Source organism: Solea senegalensis, linkage group LG7 (assembly GCF_019176455.1).
Source record: "Solea senegalensis isolate Sse05_10M linkage group LG7, IFAPA_SoseM_1, whole genome shotgun sequence".
Classification (NCBI taxonomy): Eukaryota; Metazoa; Chordata; class Actinopteri; order Pleuronectiformes; family Soleidae; genus Solea; species Solea senegalensis.
Genome location: NC_058027.1, coordinates 3,797,859 through 3,815,057, shown reverse-complemented (window position 1 = coordinate 3,815,057; position 17,199 = coordinate 3,797,859). Strand labels below are relative to the sequence as shown.

Below are 17,199 nucleotides of genomic sequence, written 5' to 3'. Positions count from 1 at the left end.
TATCAAAGTGTTTGGATTAATTCAGTATTTTTATGCCCTTCATCATTTCTTGTTTTACATAATTAGAACAATAATCAAACAAGAGTAATCAAGCTACTCTTCAATGAGAGGGGAAATATTATTTTTCTGATAACTGATTTTCATCAAACAAATAAACAAATATCACGCAACACTCATAATTGGAGTGAGTGTAAGTTGTGATCATGGTAAAATGCTGCTTTTATTCTGACAACAAAACAAAAAAAATATGCTGATTTGTCTTGATTTGTCTAAAAATGGCTCAGACAAAATGTAGGAGTCTTTTTTTAAAATCACAAAGAACTTTCAAAAGGTAAATACTAAACAAATATCAAAGTCGACTTATTAGCATCAGTGATGAGGATATGTAACAGCAGTGGTGACAAACTTTGTGGCGCTTTCATATATAATTTCCATTCCAGGGATTCTCGTCATCTGGAAGAAGTATTTACTTCAAAAGTTTAAATTTCCCACAATGTGCTTCAGTGAAATGTAGACCACCTGGAGTAAATATCATTACAGCCAATTTGAACTGCAATATTTCACAAAGGCTTTTGTATTATATTTCCCCAAAGGTTCCCCAAGCGCAGTTTTCCCTCTATTAAACCGGTTGTGAGTATTCACATTATTTTATTATTCAAGTTTTGGCCGGGACAGAATGTCTGCAGCACGACTATAAATCAAATTATATTACACGTCTGATTTTTATTGTGTGTATGACTACTCTGAACAAGTCATTTTAGCTCAAATGCTACAAAGGTGTTCAGCAAATAAAAAGCAACACGACGAGCAGAGAATTTAGTCTTATGCAGAACCATTTCAAATTTATGTAGCTCATTAAAAACAAATCTGATGTGCGCGTTCTGTTTCAATAAAACGAAGCACTGTCTCCTGAAGTGTGTTAGTGTAAGTGTGATGAATTGAGTGAAAGGTGACAAGGAGAGAGCAAATAAGTGAATGATTGAGGGCTGGAAGGGATTTACGTATGGAGGGGTTTTAGATTAATGACTCCAGCATGGCTGTAAGACAGAGGAGAGAACAGTACATTTACCTTTTGGGGATGGAGCAGCTTTGCACAACAACGTTCTTTTTTTCTTCCCCTCTGCACCTGACAAATAAAAAAAAATGATATTCAAGGAAAAGCAACATCAACACATAACCAATAAAACACAACGGAGCTAGAAAAGTTTCTATGGACCCGATGGTTGCTTTAACATGAAACATTTTGTCATTTCTTTTTGTTACTTGTTGGGTTGTAAATATCAAAAAGTGAACCTGGAGGGTTCTGGGGTTTTGTACAAACAATTCTGGAAACTGACACTAAAATGTAAAAATCATTTTAAAAAGGGACAGACGTGGTTTACTATGTGAGAAATGACAGACACCATCATTGTACTGCTGGCGAGTGAGGTTTTTTTTTCATGCTCCACTGTCCGTCATGGCTTATATGTCACAAGGGACCGGTGCTGCTAGGTCATGCAGAGATGACAGTTAAAAATGAACCGTGCATTGTTTGACCTCCTGGGATCCACAATACACACTAGACCTGGACTAAAGCCAAATACACAGGGCCCTCATTAAACTAGCTTAGAGAACACCTGACTAGTATTTCAAACTAGTGTAGCATTAATCTTGAATGCAGGTGTCACATGTGTGTACTTTAATCTCATATTTTAGGCCTGTCAGAGATCAAATGGGGGAAAAGGGGTCAGGAAATCTAAAGGGTGACAAAGTTACATATCGGCACACACACTTTCAATTTGCTATAATGGTGTAATTTTCATTTTATATGCAAAACATTCCCGGAGAAGTGCTCAAAAAAACAATTATATCATTAGTGTTTCAAAAGCAGCACCATGTGCTTAATGGGATACTATTCACATATGACACAGACTTCATATAAAAGGTCTGCTGTGATTAATCAATGACGCTGACCCTGGAGAAAAAAAAGGCAGAATGGTCTGGCTGCACTTATTACCAATTTGCTATTGTGGGGAAAAACTCTATTCTTGGCTTGTTTGTGTTTCTTTGAACCAATCACAGTTTTGTCAGAACTAAGCAAATGATGCAGAACCTGTTTTGGTGAAGAGTTTCGTTTGTAGGGGAGGGATTTCTGTAATTAAAATTGGATTGAATTCTGATTAAAGAAAAAGCCACACAAAAAAAGTTGGCAATCCATCTATATACATACAGTATACGTGACTATGTGAACGTGTGTTGATTTGTATGCAACTGTATGTTACTATTTTTTCTTGTAATGTTTTCTTCCTGAATGGGTTCAAAAAAGGATTCATTCACGGTGAAACGTGTCTTTAATACAATCGTCAAGTGGGATTGACACAATGAGTATGTTATGATTATGGCTGTCTACTGTGGTTAGGTCTTCCTGTATTCATCAAATCAACTAGCCATTGACCAATCTAATAATTGAGAGTAAATATTGCCACAATTTAAGCTTTCAATTGTTTTATGAATGAAAAATACCATAACATTCCCTTGGATCGCAAATGGGACCATTACCCAAGTCATAGACTATCCATCTGACAAAATAGGCAGTTTCAGGACATCAAAGTGGATGCAAGGACAGTGTGACCTAAATTTGCAAGCATTCACTGGTTTTGTAATTAATCCCATACAAATCTCATCTATATGCATGCCGAATAAACAACAGAATTATTAATAGAAAGAGTATGATAACTTACTGCAGGGGCTACTCTGGTGGTAAAGCACATGTGAAAAAGACAGGAGAGGTGCCAACTCGCTGTGGAGCCCAGTGCTTCCCACCTCATTTGTCTTCTGAGATTCCACTCCAGTCCCTTCACCTTTCAGCTGCTGGCCCACCCCCTCCTGGTCTGCCCAGACCACGCCTCTCTCCCTCAACACAAGGTGCTCTAGTTCATAGTTTTCCATTTCATCTGCTGCAGAGATCAGCCCAGCTCCATGCAACGACGACAGCTGCCGGCTGTATGCTGGCAACAAGATATCCACCATTCTGAAATGTGACAAAATCATAGTGAGCTTTTTTTTCCCCCACCCTTCTCCAGAAAGTGAGGCAAAGTGCAGTTTATTCAGCTGCAAAACAGTAACAGTTAACCTAATGGGAATTCACAGTGGGCATCTTCAACCTACTTCTGTACGCGCTTGTTCTCCTGGTCCTGCAGTGTAGTGAGAACAACCATCTGCTTGATTTGCTGCTGGAGATCACTGACCTGCAGCTCCAGTCTGCGGCTGTGTAGTTCCTTCTCCAACACCTGAGCAAATTGACGACGGTTGGTCAGAGAGGAGAAATGACAAAGCAGTTACCTCGGACATATCAACACCTCGGATAAGGACTCAGCGTGGCAGAATTATTAAGTAACAAAAGAATTGCTGGGGGTCAGGTTCGTAGAGGTAAGATACTAAATTCTGTTTTCATCACACCTGCCATGTACTGGTGGGTAAGAGAGGGAGGGGAAAAAAACAAACTCTGACGTAAAGAAACTATGAAACAACAGCAGAGAGAACATTTGACCAGTGGGTGCGTCATAGTTCTGGGTCAGTTCCTGGAAGAAAGGATAAAGAAGGGAAAAAAAAAAATAACATGGACATGGTTTTAGGTAACTGGCTGCTGTGTGAAGGATGAGTAAATGGTATTGATTTATTCTCTTCAGTGATCCATGAGTGAGCTGGAGAAATAAAATGAGCACGGTTCTAATTACTGAGAGAACAGATGGGAAGAAAACAAAGACAGTCACGACACCAGTGGAGACATGGCCTAATTTACAAAATAAACAAACAAACAAAAAAAAAAGAGACATTAGTTTTGATGTGACATTATTAAATGATTCTTTATATCAAGACAATCGTTTGTCTTCTTACATGAAGCCAAACTGTTTCTTGCTGTTAAGTTATGTAATTAGTATCTAGTTGAACTCACTGATCACCTCTCCTGATATATTATACTGACACAAAATTAGAAAAAAAGCGACAACAATTCCAATTAGGTAATACTAACAGAAATGACAGTTTCATTTGAAACAGCTTTTACATGCAGTTTTTTTTACAGTTAGACCAAAACAAGAAGAGTTAACGCTCTTCTTACCTCTAACGTCTGACCGTTCAATTTCAGCAACTTCATCTCGTTCTCGACGCGATGAAGCCAGCCGTCGTTTTCCAGGAAACGTGCTTCGGCCTCCTTCAGACGTTTGCAAATGTGTTGCTGCTGAGTGCGCAGGCTGGCAATCTTCCGCTCGTGCTTACAAGTGGCCTATTGAAAATAATATTGTTAGTAATGAAACTTTAAAAATAATTATGGACAAAAGCAGCAATGTAGCAGCCAGAGTGAAGTCTAGCAAAATACATGAAAAGCTTCAGTGTTAGGAATTGAGCTGTAAATCTGGAAGAAGCGTGAGGATTTTAGGTACATTCATAATGCAAGCGTCACTTTTAAGAAAAATGTTAATTTAAGAGGAGTGTTGTGCAAAGTTTGTACTGGAAGGAAACTGTTGATGTGGCGCATTTGGCAAAGTTTGGTAGGAAAAAAAAGTAACTTTCTGTACTTCAAGTGGCATTGGGAGTGGGACTAACACTCAAATAGGAGAGTATAGTCAGGACCTGGGGAGCAGTGACCCTGTCCCTGCAGTGGCGTAAATGAGAGGCTACGACGACTATAGAGCACAGAGAAGTGAAATGATGAGTCAGCAGCTGTTTTTCTGCGGGGATGGTGGAATCTGTGGATAACAGCGGAAGCATCAGCTACCTTCTCACTCTTCTCTTTGGCACAGAAATATTGGACCTGCAGGTTGTCCTCTTCGCTGTAGTGTTGGCGCAGCTCATTCTCCTTCAGTTGCCTCTCCAGATCCAGCTGTTCTCTCCTGATCTGGGTCCGACTCAAGAAGATTTGCTGCAGAGCGTCTGACACCCTAAAGAGACAAAGACATGGATTGTGTTTGCATATTACAGTCTAAAAAAGGGCAGCATTAAGAAAGAACGCCAATGACTTAGTGATATAAACTGTCTAGACCTCACTATATATGACATAACAAATTCAAAGGGTAGCATATTGTGATCCAAACTTTCTTGCTATTAAAGGGACCATCTGTTTATTAAGGTTTGTGACTAAATGGTAACAAGGAAAATCAAACTTTTAAATTTTTATGGTTAAATGTTTTAAGTATCTAAAAAGGCACAGTTGGATGCAACTAGGGCTGCAACTAACAATTGTTTTCATAATCGATTAATCTGTCTATTTCCTCCTTGGTGCTCCACTGTGGCCTTTGGATTATAACATACTGGAATGTGTTTTTATTTGTTGTTATGTCCTCTCTGATTCAGATAAATGAGGTGGAAAGAATATTAGAAACATCCCAGTTAATGGTTTCTAATAAAACATCACCACAGGGAATCAAGCCAGATGTGATTAGAAGGTCCTTTGCCACAATTAAGGAGCAAATTTAATTTATTACTGTGCCAAGAGCTCTTGGTTCAAGCACAAGTATTTAACACATCCTAAAAAGATTATGAGATTCACTATTTGGTCAACACATTTAACTAGTTTAAAACACATCAGACGTACTACTATTAACTATGTATAAAATTGGTTTCATCAAATGTTTGCATGATTGATTTTATTTTACACAATTAATGATGCTTGTAGTTTCATCTTTTAAAAAAAGTCTGTTCAGTATTTAATATAATATAAAGCTTCCACGAGTCTGTTGGACACTCAGATGCACAGTCTCACAAGACTGAGCTAAAAAGATATTCTTAGCTCGGTATATGATGTATACGTGTTATTTTTAGAACAGAGTTAAGGAAACGAACGCAAGTGGCTGTCTTGTTGGATTAAAGCAGGAGGAGAGGCAGGAGGGAAATGCAGGTAAATAAGACTGGAGAGCTGTCTCTGAAATGTGACTGCACTCTTCAATGCAACTCCAGTGACGTAGGAGTCGTTGTAGCCCTGCTAGACTGCTGAATTTTTAATAGTGTGAGAAGCGTGCAGTCTCTATTTAGAGCCTCTCACTGTGCAAGTTGTGAATTCTGATGCCAGTGAATGAAATGTGTGGGAGCGAGACTCATTCAGCTTTTCAGTGTGTCCCCCCCGCCCCAACCGTAATACCCCCACAGACGCCACCATACACATATACACTGTATATAAACAAGCAGGGCCATGTCACCTTTAGACAAAAGTCAGAGATTAGTTGCGGTTGGTGTTTTTTTGTTAAGTGTCTAAAAACAGCTCTGGGGACATGGTGAAGGGTTCAAACAACCAGAAATAGACTGGAGTTTGAACTCTTGCTCTTTTATGTTGAAAGGAGCCAGTTGAGAAAGATGTAGTGTCTGATTAAGATGCACCAGGACGTCTCCCTGTAGAGGTATTTCAGGCATGTTCAGCTGGGAGGAGACCCAGAGGCAGACCCGGAAAACAGTGGAGGAATGACATATTCCATCTGGACTGGGAGTGCCTTAGGAATCCTCCAGGACGAGATGATGGACAAAGTGTGGAGAGAGTCATAATTTTGTCAGTGATAAGTAAATTTAGTCTTATTCCTAAGATAAATTCAAACACCCTTGACCTATGACTTATACAAGTCTGTTAAAATATTGTCAGATACTAAAGAATTTTTAGGGATGCACGATATTGGACATTTCCTGATAACCGATGTTGATATGTAGGTTTTTTTATTCTCTTCTGCAGTGAAAATTAAATAACATTTCGCATTCTTTGTATAGCATTTCACCATGATGTCTTGTACATTTTAATAATCGGTAGATGTTTATTTAAAAGTCAACAACTTCTGAAATGTGTACAACAATAAAGTTTTATGTGGCTTAACATGGACAGTGTGTTGAAACGCTGTATTAGCACTTGTATTTTCAGCCCATATATGGTTTGTTTGAATGGGTAGGACGTGTGTATAATGCAATGCAGTACAATTTTGTTGGTGCAACGATACAGGCACACTGTATACCGTGCGATGAAACAGGCACACTGTATATCGTGCAACTACCTATGAGCTTGTTTAAGAGCAACACGATTCTGAAGTCAAGTACATTGTGTTTATTTATTGTAGAAGTATGCATTTTTAATCGCACACTGTAAGCACTTGTTGGGTAATACAGTTATTTTTAAGCACTAGTTGAGAGGACAAAGGAAAATAAATCTGAAAAAGGCTCACTGCTGTAAGTTAAGTTCGTAAACTACAAAGAGCAATAAATAAATAAAACAATAAAAGAGACTATTTGGATACAGCTCTTGATTCCTGTATCTCAAAGCTATACCACCACACCTAATTAAATCTCTCACTGCTAGATCCACTTCATTATAAAATGTAATGAATCTAAAGCCAACAGAACCACTTGCAAAACCACAAGTCCCATGCAACACAATATTACAGGCAATTATGGGCCATGAGCTCTTCCTGACTTCTGTCAGTGGTAGTATTATAATTACAATGTTTATATCGCATAAAAACAGCTGCTTTAGGTCTGTGGTGGCTATAGTGCGAATGGCTTATGTTCTTGCTTACCTTTTCAACTCTGCTTGTTGCTTGGATGAGATCATGTTAGAAGTGCCAGGCACGGTGTTCTTCTCCTCATAGTCTCTTAGTTTCTGCTTCAACTGTAGAATCTATAGAAATGCACATGAAGATTGAAATGAATCAGAAAACGGTTTCATGTATGATCACTTTACAGGAGATTTTCTGGACACATTGGATGTTTCGTGTTACCTCTTGCCGTTGCTTCTCACATATGACGGCATACTGGCCAATGTGACTGTCGAGGCTTACGACATTACTCTTCAGCTGAAAGGAAGAAAACAAAAAATTATTCAAGAAGAATTCATATATTTACATTCAACAATGTACAGCGGTGATATCACAGTAAATAGTAGAAAACAAAAGCAACAGTTTACACTGACCGTTGACTTAATCTCCTTGGCTCGGTTGGCATATTTAAGTGTGTTGTGGGTGTCGTCATACGACTTGGATGATGGGCTAACGTTAGCAATCATGACTGTCCTGCAGTTGCCACCCAAGGAGTCCTTAAGAATCCGCGTCAGCTTGCTGTCCCTGTATGGTATATGAGCTTTCTTACTCTGAAACCAATGAGAACAGGGCACAGATTAGTCAAAGCTGCAATAGAATATTGACTATTTGGTTTAATTTCAAGTGAAAACAACCATGCAACTAAGAAAATAGTTGAATTTTAAACGAGAAATAAAAGGTTAGTCTATAGCACTGTTCTGGCGTCTCTGTGCAGTCAATCTGTGAGAACAGCTTGGTCTATGATGATAGCATTAGATCAAATACAGCTGCTTAGGTGAGTCACAGGTTGTGAGTTTCACACCCACACAGTTGTCATTTTCCTGTCCACGTTGTTGTAATGAAAAACACAATAGTGTGCATCTGAGTGTCCGTCGGCTGTGAAGGTTTAAATGTTGTGTTGTTCACACGACACCTGTGAGTCTATCTTGATGCACTAGCAGGCAATTAAATCTTTAACTAGAGGTTGACCGATATTGGTTTTGCTCTGACAAATGTAGATCTTTAGAAGTCAGGGCAGCCAACAGCCGATATTTTGGTCGATAGGTTTTGCTACATGTAGAATATGCAAAAAATTTATAGGGGATCTGCAAAACACATTTTGGGGTGTTGTTCCTGGATATTGCCAGATATGTTGAGGATCAAATCCTGCACAAACCAAAGGCTGAATCTACGAAGAGCTACACTTATTCCCCTTTTCCACAGCATAAACATAAACAGAATTAGTAGGTTGTACATAAAATTTAAACACTGGCTGTACCATTGTTGGCTGTGAAACCAGTATTTCAAATTAACAAATTAACTGATGACATATTACGGTCCTTTTATGACTCCGTACAATAAACATTTATTGAGCACTCCGATCTGCATTTAATATCTGCACTCCAATGTCCTTAAATTCTGAATAAAACAATGTATAAACTCTGATTAATCACTTCGAATAAACATTGGGATGTAAACATTGTATTAAATATCTGCATTTATCATGATTCTGAGAACAAATGTGAAAACTTACATCAATGAGTAATAGTCTGCTGATGTATTACATAACATTTGGCTGTTCACATTTATTTAAATAATGGCAATAACAGATTGATCTGTTTATCTCAACTATTACCCATCAGAAAATTGGCCTGAACACAATACCGCAGTCTTTTAATGTTGTTTAAGGGGAACTTTATCAAGACAGTAATATGAACCTACATAGGTAGGTTGCTACACACACACAAACAAACACACACAGAGGGTCTGCTTGTCCACAGAGCGTCGATGTTTTCTTCAGCACCCTTGAAAATTGATTGTTACAATTATTAGTTTCATTACATGCCATTATATTGGTTAATTAACCAAGTGCGAGCAAAACTGGGATTTAAAAGCAATGGGAGATAGCGCTCTGATTAATATGCCTGAAAAAACTCACCCAAGACTAATAGAGTACACACAGCCCTTTTGAACCATGTTTGGCACAGCAACCCATTTTCCCTGCTCCTACACTAGCACAAGTGGACTTAGACACACCCTAAGTGCTCTTGTGCTATATACACTTTACACTATGTGCTTAGATCATTAATATAAATCCCACAATCTCTTGGGAATTGAGATGGCAGAAAGTCAAATTCAAAAGTTAAAAATAACAAGTGTAAAATGATCTCTTTTAGCATTTGAAGCTCCCTGAACAAAAAAAAAACCGCCAAACAAAGTCCTGCATCTAGATATAAAAAATACTTGCTGTGGATGTCAGAAACATTTAGTTTTAGGATATGTGCCAATAAAATATAGAACTTTATCAACAGTCAGGCAACGTAAATGTGAATAAATGTGGCATTTATGTTCCATATGCAACAAAAATAATAATAAAAACCTTTCTTTCACAAAGTATGCTCCCATGAGACTCTCTGTAGACGGACGGATACAAGTTTACAGAGACTGGGAATATTTAATGTATCTACTGTAAAGAACGAAAAGAAATATTCAGAAAGCCCCATTTTTGTGTGTGCGAAGAACGGACCTAGTGTGGATGGAAGGCCAAAAGAGAGAGAAAGGATGCGTTGTAAAATGTATCTGCATTAGCTTGGCCATTGCCTAAGGCAAACAACTTTCAACAAAAACCTCAGTGCAGCATAGCATGAAGATGACATACTGAGAAGTGCAAACAGAAGCGGCAGACATTCTTCTCAACTCAAACGAAAGGCATGTAAGCCCAGACACAAGTGGGGACTTTTTTTCCCCTGTAAACAATGGTCACAACGTGAATTCCTCCTCTGCCGGCATTGTACACTGGACCACCAATAACCATGTGGATAGGGTGGAGAAGAAGTGGGATTAGTGACGGGCGTTGGCGCCTTGGCAGATTAAACTATGCCAGAGTTTATGACTGCAAGAATTCAGTGTAAACAGGGAATATTATTAACAAGACAGTGGGCCCATGAAAGAACAGTTTTACCTAAAGAATGAAGTAACCTGTTGAAGGAGGATCACATTTCAACATGGCTGCAGTACATTTGCAAAGCACTTTGGAAATGCATGCGGCCTGCTTGCGCCTCATCCCTTGAGACTGTGTGTAAAACGAGAAGACTGCTTGACAGGTTAATGTATGCAACTAGAATGAAATAATACCCAAATACTGCGACTGAGACTCTACTCTCCAGGCTTTCTGTTTTATATGGAGGCTAGTGATTCATTTTACCTACCCGTAACAATTATCTTAAGAACATAGTTAGGGCTACAACTATTAATCGACTGTTCATCGATTACTAAATTAACCGTCGACTATTTTGATAATCGGCAAATCTGTCGATCTGTTTAGTCCACAAAATGTTGAAAAATGTTTCACAAAACTGGAAATGATGCTGAAATGTTCTCAAATGTCTTCATTTGTTCAAAAAACGAAATTATATTTAATTATTTCTTTATTGGTTATGGTGAGCAAAGAAACCAAAGAATATTCATATTTAGGAAGCTGAAAAATTAAGGAGCTTGTTTTATTAAAAACAATCAAATCGATTATGAAAATAGTTGACAATTAATTGATTGCCAATTCAATTATGTGGAGAAAAACATTCAGAACCATATAACTTAAAAAAAAACACTCAAACCAATTAATCGTTCAACAAAAACGTTGCTGATTAATTTAGTAATCGTATAATTGTAATAATCGATTAATCATTGTAGCCTTACACCAGACATCTCAGTACCAGTTTTTTACATCAGTTGATCACAGCCAAGTTTTTGGATTTATCTAAGAATTAATCTATTAGAAGCCCATTAATCATTTTTGCGAGATTTACCCGCAACATTACAACATTTTAGAAACTACTGGAACCTCCATGAATCGCATACGTCATTGCTTTAAGGCAGGGGTGTCAAACTCATTTTTGTTCAGGGGCCACATACAGCACAATTTGATGTCAAGTGGGCCGGACCAGTAAAAATAGTAAAATAATAGCATAATAACCTATGAACAACAAGAACTCCTTGCTTTTTTCTCCTTTGTTTTACATTTAATGAAGTATATTTTTACCAAACATGACATTTCTTAAGAAAAATAAGTGCAATTTCAACAATATCGTGCCTAAATGTACTATTTACACAGCACACTGGATCTAAAAAGGCACAAACATTTAGTCACAGGTATCTGGAAGAGAAAAATATTGTATTTGACGTTACGTTTAGATTGTAATCGTAGTGTGTAATTTTAACAAATTCATCCTGTGGGCCGGATTGGACCCTCTGGGGGGCCGGATCTGGCCCCCCAGCCGTATGTTTGACACCCCTGCTTTAAGGCCTTCTCACACCATGTGTTTGTTATCTAGAGTATGTATAAGAAAGTTCAGGTTGCTATACACTCACCTTTGGGTCAGCGAGGGCATTGATAACATTTCCTAGGGCGAGGAGCGAGCGATTGATGTTAGCACCTTCCCGCAAGCGTGCCCCTTTGGCGTTGGTGGCACTGGCTCTTTCTGAGCCTGCCAGATCGATCAGGCTCAATTTGGCAACACAGGCATTGGGATTGAGGCTGGCCGTTTTGTCCTGCTGTCTCAAATATATCTGGAAAAAGAACACAAAATATTTCAACATGATTTAAATTGATATTGAAATACTAGTCATTGCACCAAACAGTACGACGTAATTTGCTGTGCGACACCCAAAAAAGCACCATACATGAACATTCACACACATCTAATAACAAATGTAAAAAAAATATTACATTACATTACATTACATGTCATTTAGCAGACGCTTTTATCCAAAGCGACTTACAAAAGTGCATTTAAACATTTGGGTACAAATAAGAGCTAGAAGTAAGTAAGAGCTTCAAGTAGAACAAACTATGAAGTGCTAGTCATAAGTGCGATGTACAAGTTGTTTTTTTTAATTTATTTAGTTATTTTGTTGTCTTAGTCGAGGTAGAGTCGGAAGAAATGTGTTTTATAAACAACATTATAAATAAACAACATTTAAGACATCAAGAATACTGCGTTCCCAGAAACACTTAAAAATCTAATTCAAGGATTTAAAAAAACTTTCAATGGCCCCACTCTTTACATTAATGAACCACCGTGGCATAAATTGAGACAGAAATGAAGGTGAATTGCAGGGATTTTTTATGAGAGCTACAGTGAGAGCTACAGGCTTTGCAGGGATTTAAAGACAACAATTAAAAAGAGAGACTTGAATGTGTGAACACTTCACAATCGAACTGTGTTCATGATGAAAAAATGTGTGGTTTCCAGACTTTTTAAATCAGAGTCAAAAGTATAAAGTTTAAACGGAACTTATTCATGTTTTTAAAAGACGAGATATGTCAGCAAATAGACTGCTAACCAACTTTTAGAAAATAATATATTGAAAGAACTTCAAGTTTTTACTTTGGATTAAGCACAGCTTTTCATAACAACATATTCACAATAATTTCAAGGTCCTGTGAGAATACCTCTACGATGTTGGTAACTGCATCACAGAAATAATGGAGTGGATACAATCTGTAGTTAAGCTTTTGCTTTTCGTTTCTATATAGCTTGAAGTCATAAGATCATGCCTTCACAAAATTGTCAATAATGATCGCTGAGAAGACTGAAGTACCTGAAACACAGCATGGGACCGGGAAGAGGTGGCATTCATATCAGTTGGGTGCTGTGTTCTGTTTCGATTGCCAGAATCCAAAGCCTCTAGAATGTGCTCTGCAGATTTGGGCTGACAAATAAAAAGACATGGATGATGTGTCAGCGAGCCAGTAAAAGGAACCCATTAGACACAACAGCAACAGGGAGCACAACACAAAGGTTTTTGCATTTGAAATCTATTTATACAAAACATGAATTCAATAATACTTAATGACTCCAGTAGCAAAGTTGCTGTTTACTTGAAAAAACTCTCTCCACTGTCTTGGTAGAAAATCTGTATAATTGATGACAACTACAGTACAAAATCTACGCCTAAGCTTTATTAAGAGAATGAAAATTGTCCGTCTTGTATTGTTCTTTTCTACAGACTTTAACTATGTTGTAGGTAAAAACAATTTGCATAATGTATCGTAAAACAAGTGAAGGAAAACTGATTTAAACCATCAACCTTTTCAGGGGATGCAATGTGTGTGACATATGTAGCTACTAACCTTATGCAATGTGAGGCCCTGAATAACCACTCCTTTAGAACTGTCCTCTCTCACTGCAAGAGGGCCAATGTTAGCCAACAAGTCTCTGATCTGTTCATTGTAAACCTGTAAACAAACAACAAAGAGCAGCAAATACATTACAATTACGACAAGAAATCAGACAAGACTAAACTGTATGGTAAACTTATGGGTCTCTATGACATTAATAAGACACTCGACAAAAAAGCAATGTGGTTTTACAAAAGAATACAACAAAGACTGATAATGTTTTCAACACAAAAACACACTAATATATGACAAAACAACAAAGGGGGAAAATAACAATAAAGACTTTAATACCAACCTCAAGGTAAGAGAATGCCACAGCAAACTCTTTCTCCTCTTTAGCATCTTCCATGCGGTTGAACAGCTCTTTCATGGTGCGGTACATGACCCCCGGGTCATTTTGGGAACCCAACATGGTGTGGGTCTTTCCCGCACCAGTAGCACCATAGGCAAACACTGGAAGTGAAACACATTTCAATTAACACAACAACGACATTGCACTTGCTTTGATTAGAACATGACCAAAACCTAATGCAAAAATATGGCATGTAAACATTTGAATTTATTTAATGCATTTCAAAATGGGGCAAGAAACACTGCTTAGTGTGAAAAGCCTGGCTTAGGAAATCTTAATTATGGTCTAATCAGGGGCCTTCTGTCTAAAAACCACCTAAAATAAAAGCTTCAAACTCGCACCACTAGTATACACTTGTTTTCTAGTATATGCAAGCTAAAACTAATGCAGACAAGCAATGAATCCTACTTTTGTCCAGGTCCTCATATCACTGATGGTTGGCTAAATTACAGTGAGATAAAGAACTAGCTTGTTAACCTCGCTCTCAACACTGTGTTGAGGACTGCTGTGATCATGACTGTAGCCACAGGATGATATATACAGAGATGTTTCTTGAGCAGGGAAATGACATGGTTGTCCTGGCTGAGGGCTGTAATGAAACTGGTGTGTTCTCCTTAACTCCCGTTGTGTGTAATGGTAACGCGTCCGTCTTGTGTGATAGAAATGGGGTGCATTCAAATCCTGTGGGGCTTAACAACGCTTTCTTGGTTGTTGTAATAACAAAACAGTAAAGCAGTGGTCACAAATCTGCTACTGCAGCAAGGTTTGCAGCACTGTCAGTCCAAGGAATGTCCATATCACAACCACAGGATCAACAATCACAGTCATATGGGAGTAGATGCAGTCATTGTGGTATGGAGGAAGAGTAATGAGCAATACATAACATCCATAATATTGTCTTTCAGTTTTTTATAAGAGCATTTATTTAAATTGTTTCCACCATGGATAAGGAGGAAAGCAAAAGCACTGCGGTAGAATGCAACATTAAATGCGAGGTATCGCAAAAAAAGCGAGATAAATCAAGGTGACATTAAAGTACTTTGAGGGGAATCCCCATAAGCCCTTTGAGTGATCTATGCTTAGTAAAATATGAAAGAGAACCATAAAACTGGAAGTGTGATTTATGTTGTGTTCTCTAAAGAGTAATTCAGATGTTAAATGTAAGGTAATTTTTTACAAGGGCTGTATATCATAGCCGTTTTATTAAATCCTCTAATAACAGACTGTTTGGGGCAGGTGGATGCAGTGGAAACATGTCGTCAGTTCATGTATTACCTGTGCAGTTAAACCCGTTCATTACGCCATCCAACACTCCTTTAGTGGTGCTCTCAAAGATGTCGACTTGAGTGGAGTTCTCGCCAAAGACATGGTCAAAAACAAATTTAAGGTCCTTGTTAGCCCGCCTGTTGATGTTTCGGTTTCGTACTCTTTGAGACCCAAAACAGGATGTGTCCTCCTCTTTTGGGTCAAATATGAGCATGTGGTTATCAACGACCTGGACCACATTTCGACAGTTTTCTCGCTTCTCTTTGTCGTTGGTTGGCCTAACCCGGATGACCACCTTCACATGGCTGCACACATCGTTTGCCATTGTAGTCAACCTGCTTCACCTGAAGTATAGCTAAAAAAAGGAGAGAATACATAAAAGGTTAAATAAATTGTATTGTTTTCCGCTCACAGCCTATACAAAGTCACAAAATATTTTTGGGATGAGCAGATACAATACTCAGTATCAATACTGGCCAAAATCACTGAACTGTATATCACAAAAAAACAAAAGTAAGATGTCCAGTATCAACATCATGTGAACAGGACATGAGCATAAATATACTGAAATATTATTATTACGATATCAGTATCAAGAGATCCCTAAATTATTTTATATTTGCTCATTGGCAGATTTGACAGATCATTTTTATGTTCTGTTGTATAAAAATGTATAGGCTTTTAGTAAAAAAAACCCTAACAATTTGACAGCTGTGTACACACAAAATCACACTGACAGAATGTGCAATGTTTGATATCTGCACTTTCTGTGATGCAAAATATGATCAGACTATATTATGGCAACACAGAGAATAATCGCAAACTGCATTTGAACTTTTGAGGTATGAGATTTATGTCAAAATGTGACCAACAAAGGTTGCTTTTGGAGTGAAAACCTTGGCTTAAGCGAGCTTAAATGATAAGCGGTACAGTCTGATCTGCCTACTATTGAAAGTGGGTTTACTTTTAACAGCGCCTAAATGACAAGCTTCAAATTCAGATTTTAAACACATTTTAGTGACATAATACATCTGGCATAATCTCAGTTGCCAGTTTATTGGGTTCACCCACCTAAAGCTAGTGTGGTCAGGAAATAATCGCCTACTTGGTCAAAGTCTATTTATATAAATTACAACCACACAGACTATTTTGTGTTAATAACCAAAGAACTGGCTGATTCTGACGTGTATTTTGAGGTAGTTGCACACAATGCAAGGCTTGAACTGAATGAATAAAGAGCCAAGCTTCCTGGCTTCCATTCCTTCTTGTTGTGCAGCTTGACAAAGTTGACCCTCTCTTAACATCCGAAATAAACACACTAACAATGACAAGCAGTGCTGCTTTACGACAATATATACTACAATACAAAGGGAAACTAAATTAGCACGTAACAAGTAATGTGTTTGAATGCACCATGTGAATAAATATCATGGCAAACTAGAAGACTCCGAAAACCATACTTACTATAGGATATGGCGATGTCAAACTACGTTAACATATTACATTACGGAAACCCTAAACTAAAAAAGTTAAATGTGAAGAAAGGAGGGACAGGGATCGGTGTTAGCACGGATGGCTAACGCCTACTAGCTACTTCATGCGTACGGTTTCCAACGGTAGGTTAGCATTGTTATTCGTGTCGGTTACATGAGGTGGAGGTTATTTAATGCTTACCTTTGTATCAACAACCGTTAGGGCACGTTTCATAACCGCGACAATGTTATAAGCAAAAAAAACTACTTCACATTCGTAAATGCGATGCAATGGAGAGAAAGTCTCATAGAAGGTCGAGGCTAGCTAACTGACTAGCACAACAAGCGCCAATAATTTGAAAAACAAGTCTTCTTCCTCTTCCGCAGCAGATTGGATGTGAGCCG

The 17,199-nt window shown here is 38.1% G+C and overlaps 1 protein-coding gene across 2 annotated transcripts in view; it reads right to left on the bottom strand.

Moving 5' to 3' along the window:
- kif18a (kinesin family member 18A) overlaps window positions 1-17,165 on the bottom strand; it is a 29,707-nt gene extending 12,542 nt beyond the window's left edge. For both annotated transcript variants that reach the window (XM_044031120.1, XM_044031121.1), the window contains exons 1-14: window positions 16,997-17,165; window positions 15,332-15,677; window positions 14,000-14,157; window positions 13,657-13,761; window positions 13,125-13,235; window positions 11,892-12,089; window positions 7,919-8,095; window positions 7,728-7,802; window positions 7,527-7,627; window positions 4,757-4,919; window positions 4,100-4,264; window positions 3,148-3,269; window positions 2,721-3,010; window positions 1,070-1,126 (exon numbers count right to left, since the gene is read on the bottom strand). In XM_044031120.1, the coding sequence (XP_043887055.1) occupies window positions 1,070-1,126; window positions 2,721-3,010; window positions 3,148-3,269; window positions 4,100-4,264; window positions 4,757-4,919; window positions 7,527-7,627; window positions 7,728-7,802; window positions 7,919-8,095; window positions 11,892-12,089; window positions 13,125-13,235; window positions 13,657-13,761; window positions 14,000-14,157; window positions 15,332-15,647 (2,038 nt within the window). In that variant the 5' untranslated portion in view covers window positions 15,648-15,677; window positions 16,997-17,165. The remainder of the gene's footprint in view (window positions 1-1,069; window positions 1,127-2,720; window positions 3,011-3,147; window positions 3,270-4,099; window positions 4,265-4,756; window positions 4,920-7,526; window positions 7,628-7,727; window positions 7,803-7,918; window positions 8,096-11,891; window positions 12,090-13,124; window positions 13,236-13,656; window positions 13,762-13,999; window positions 14,158-15,331; window positions 15,678-16,996) is intronic.
- Window positions 17,166-17,199: the final 34 nt, after the last annotated feature.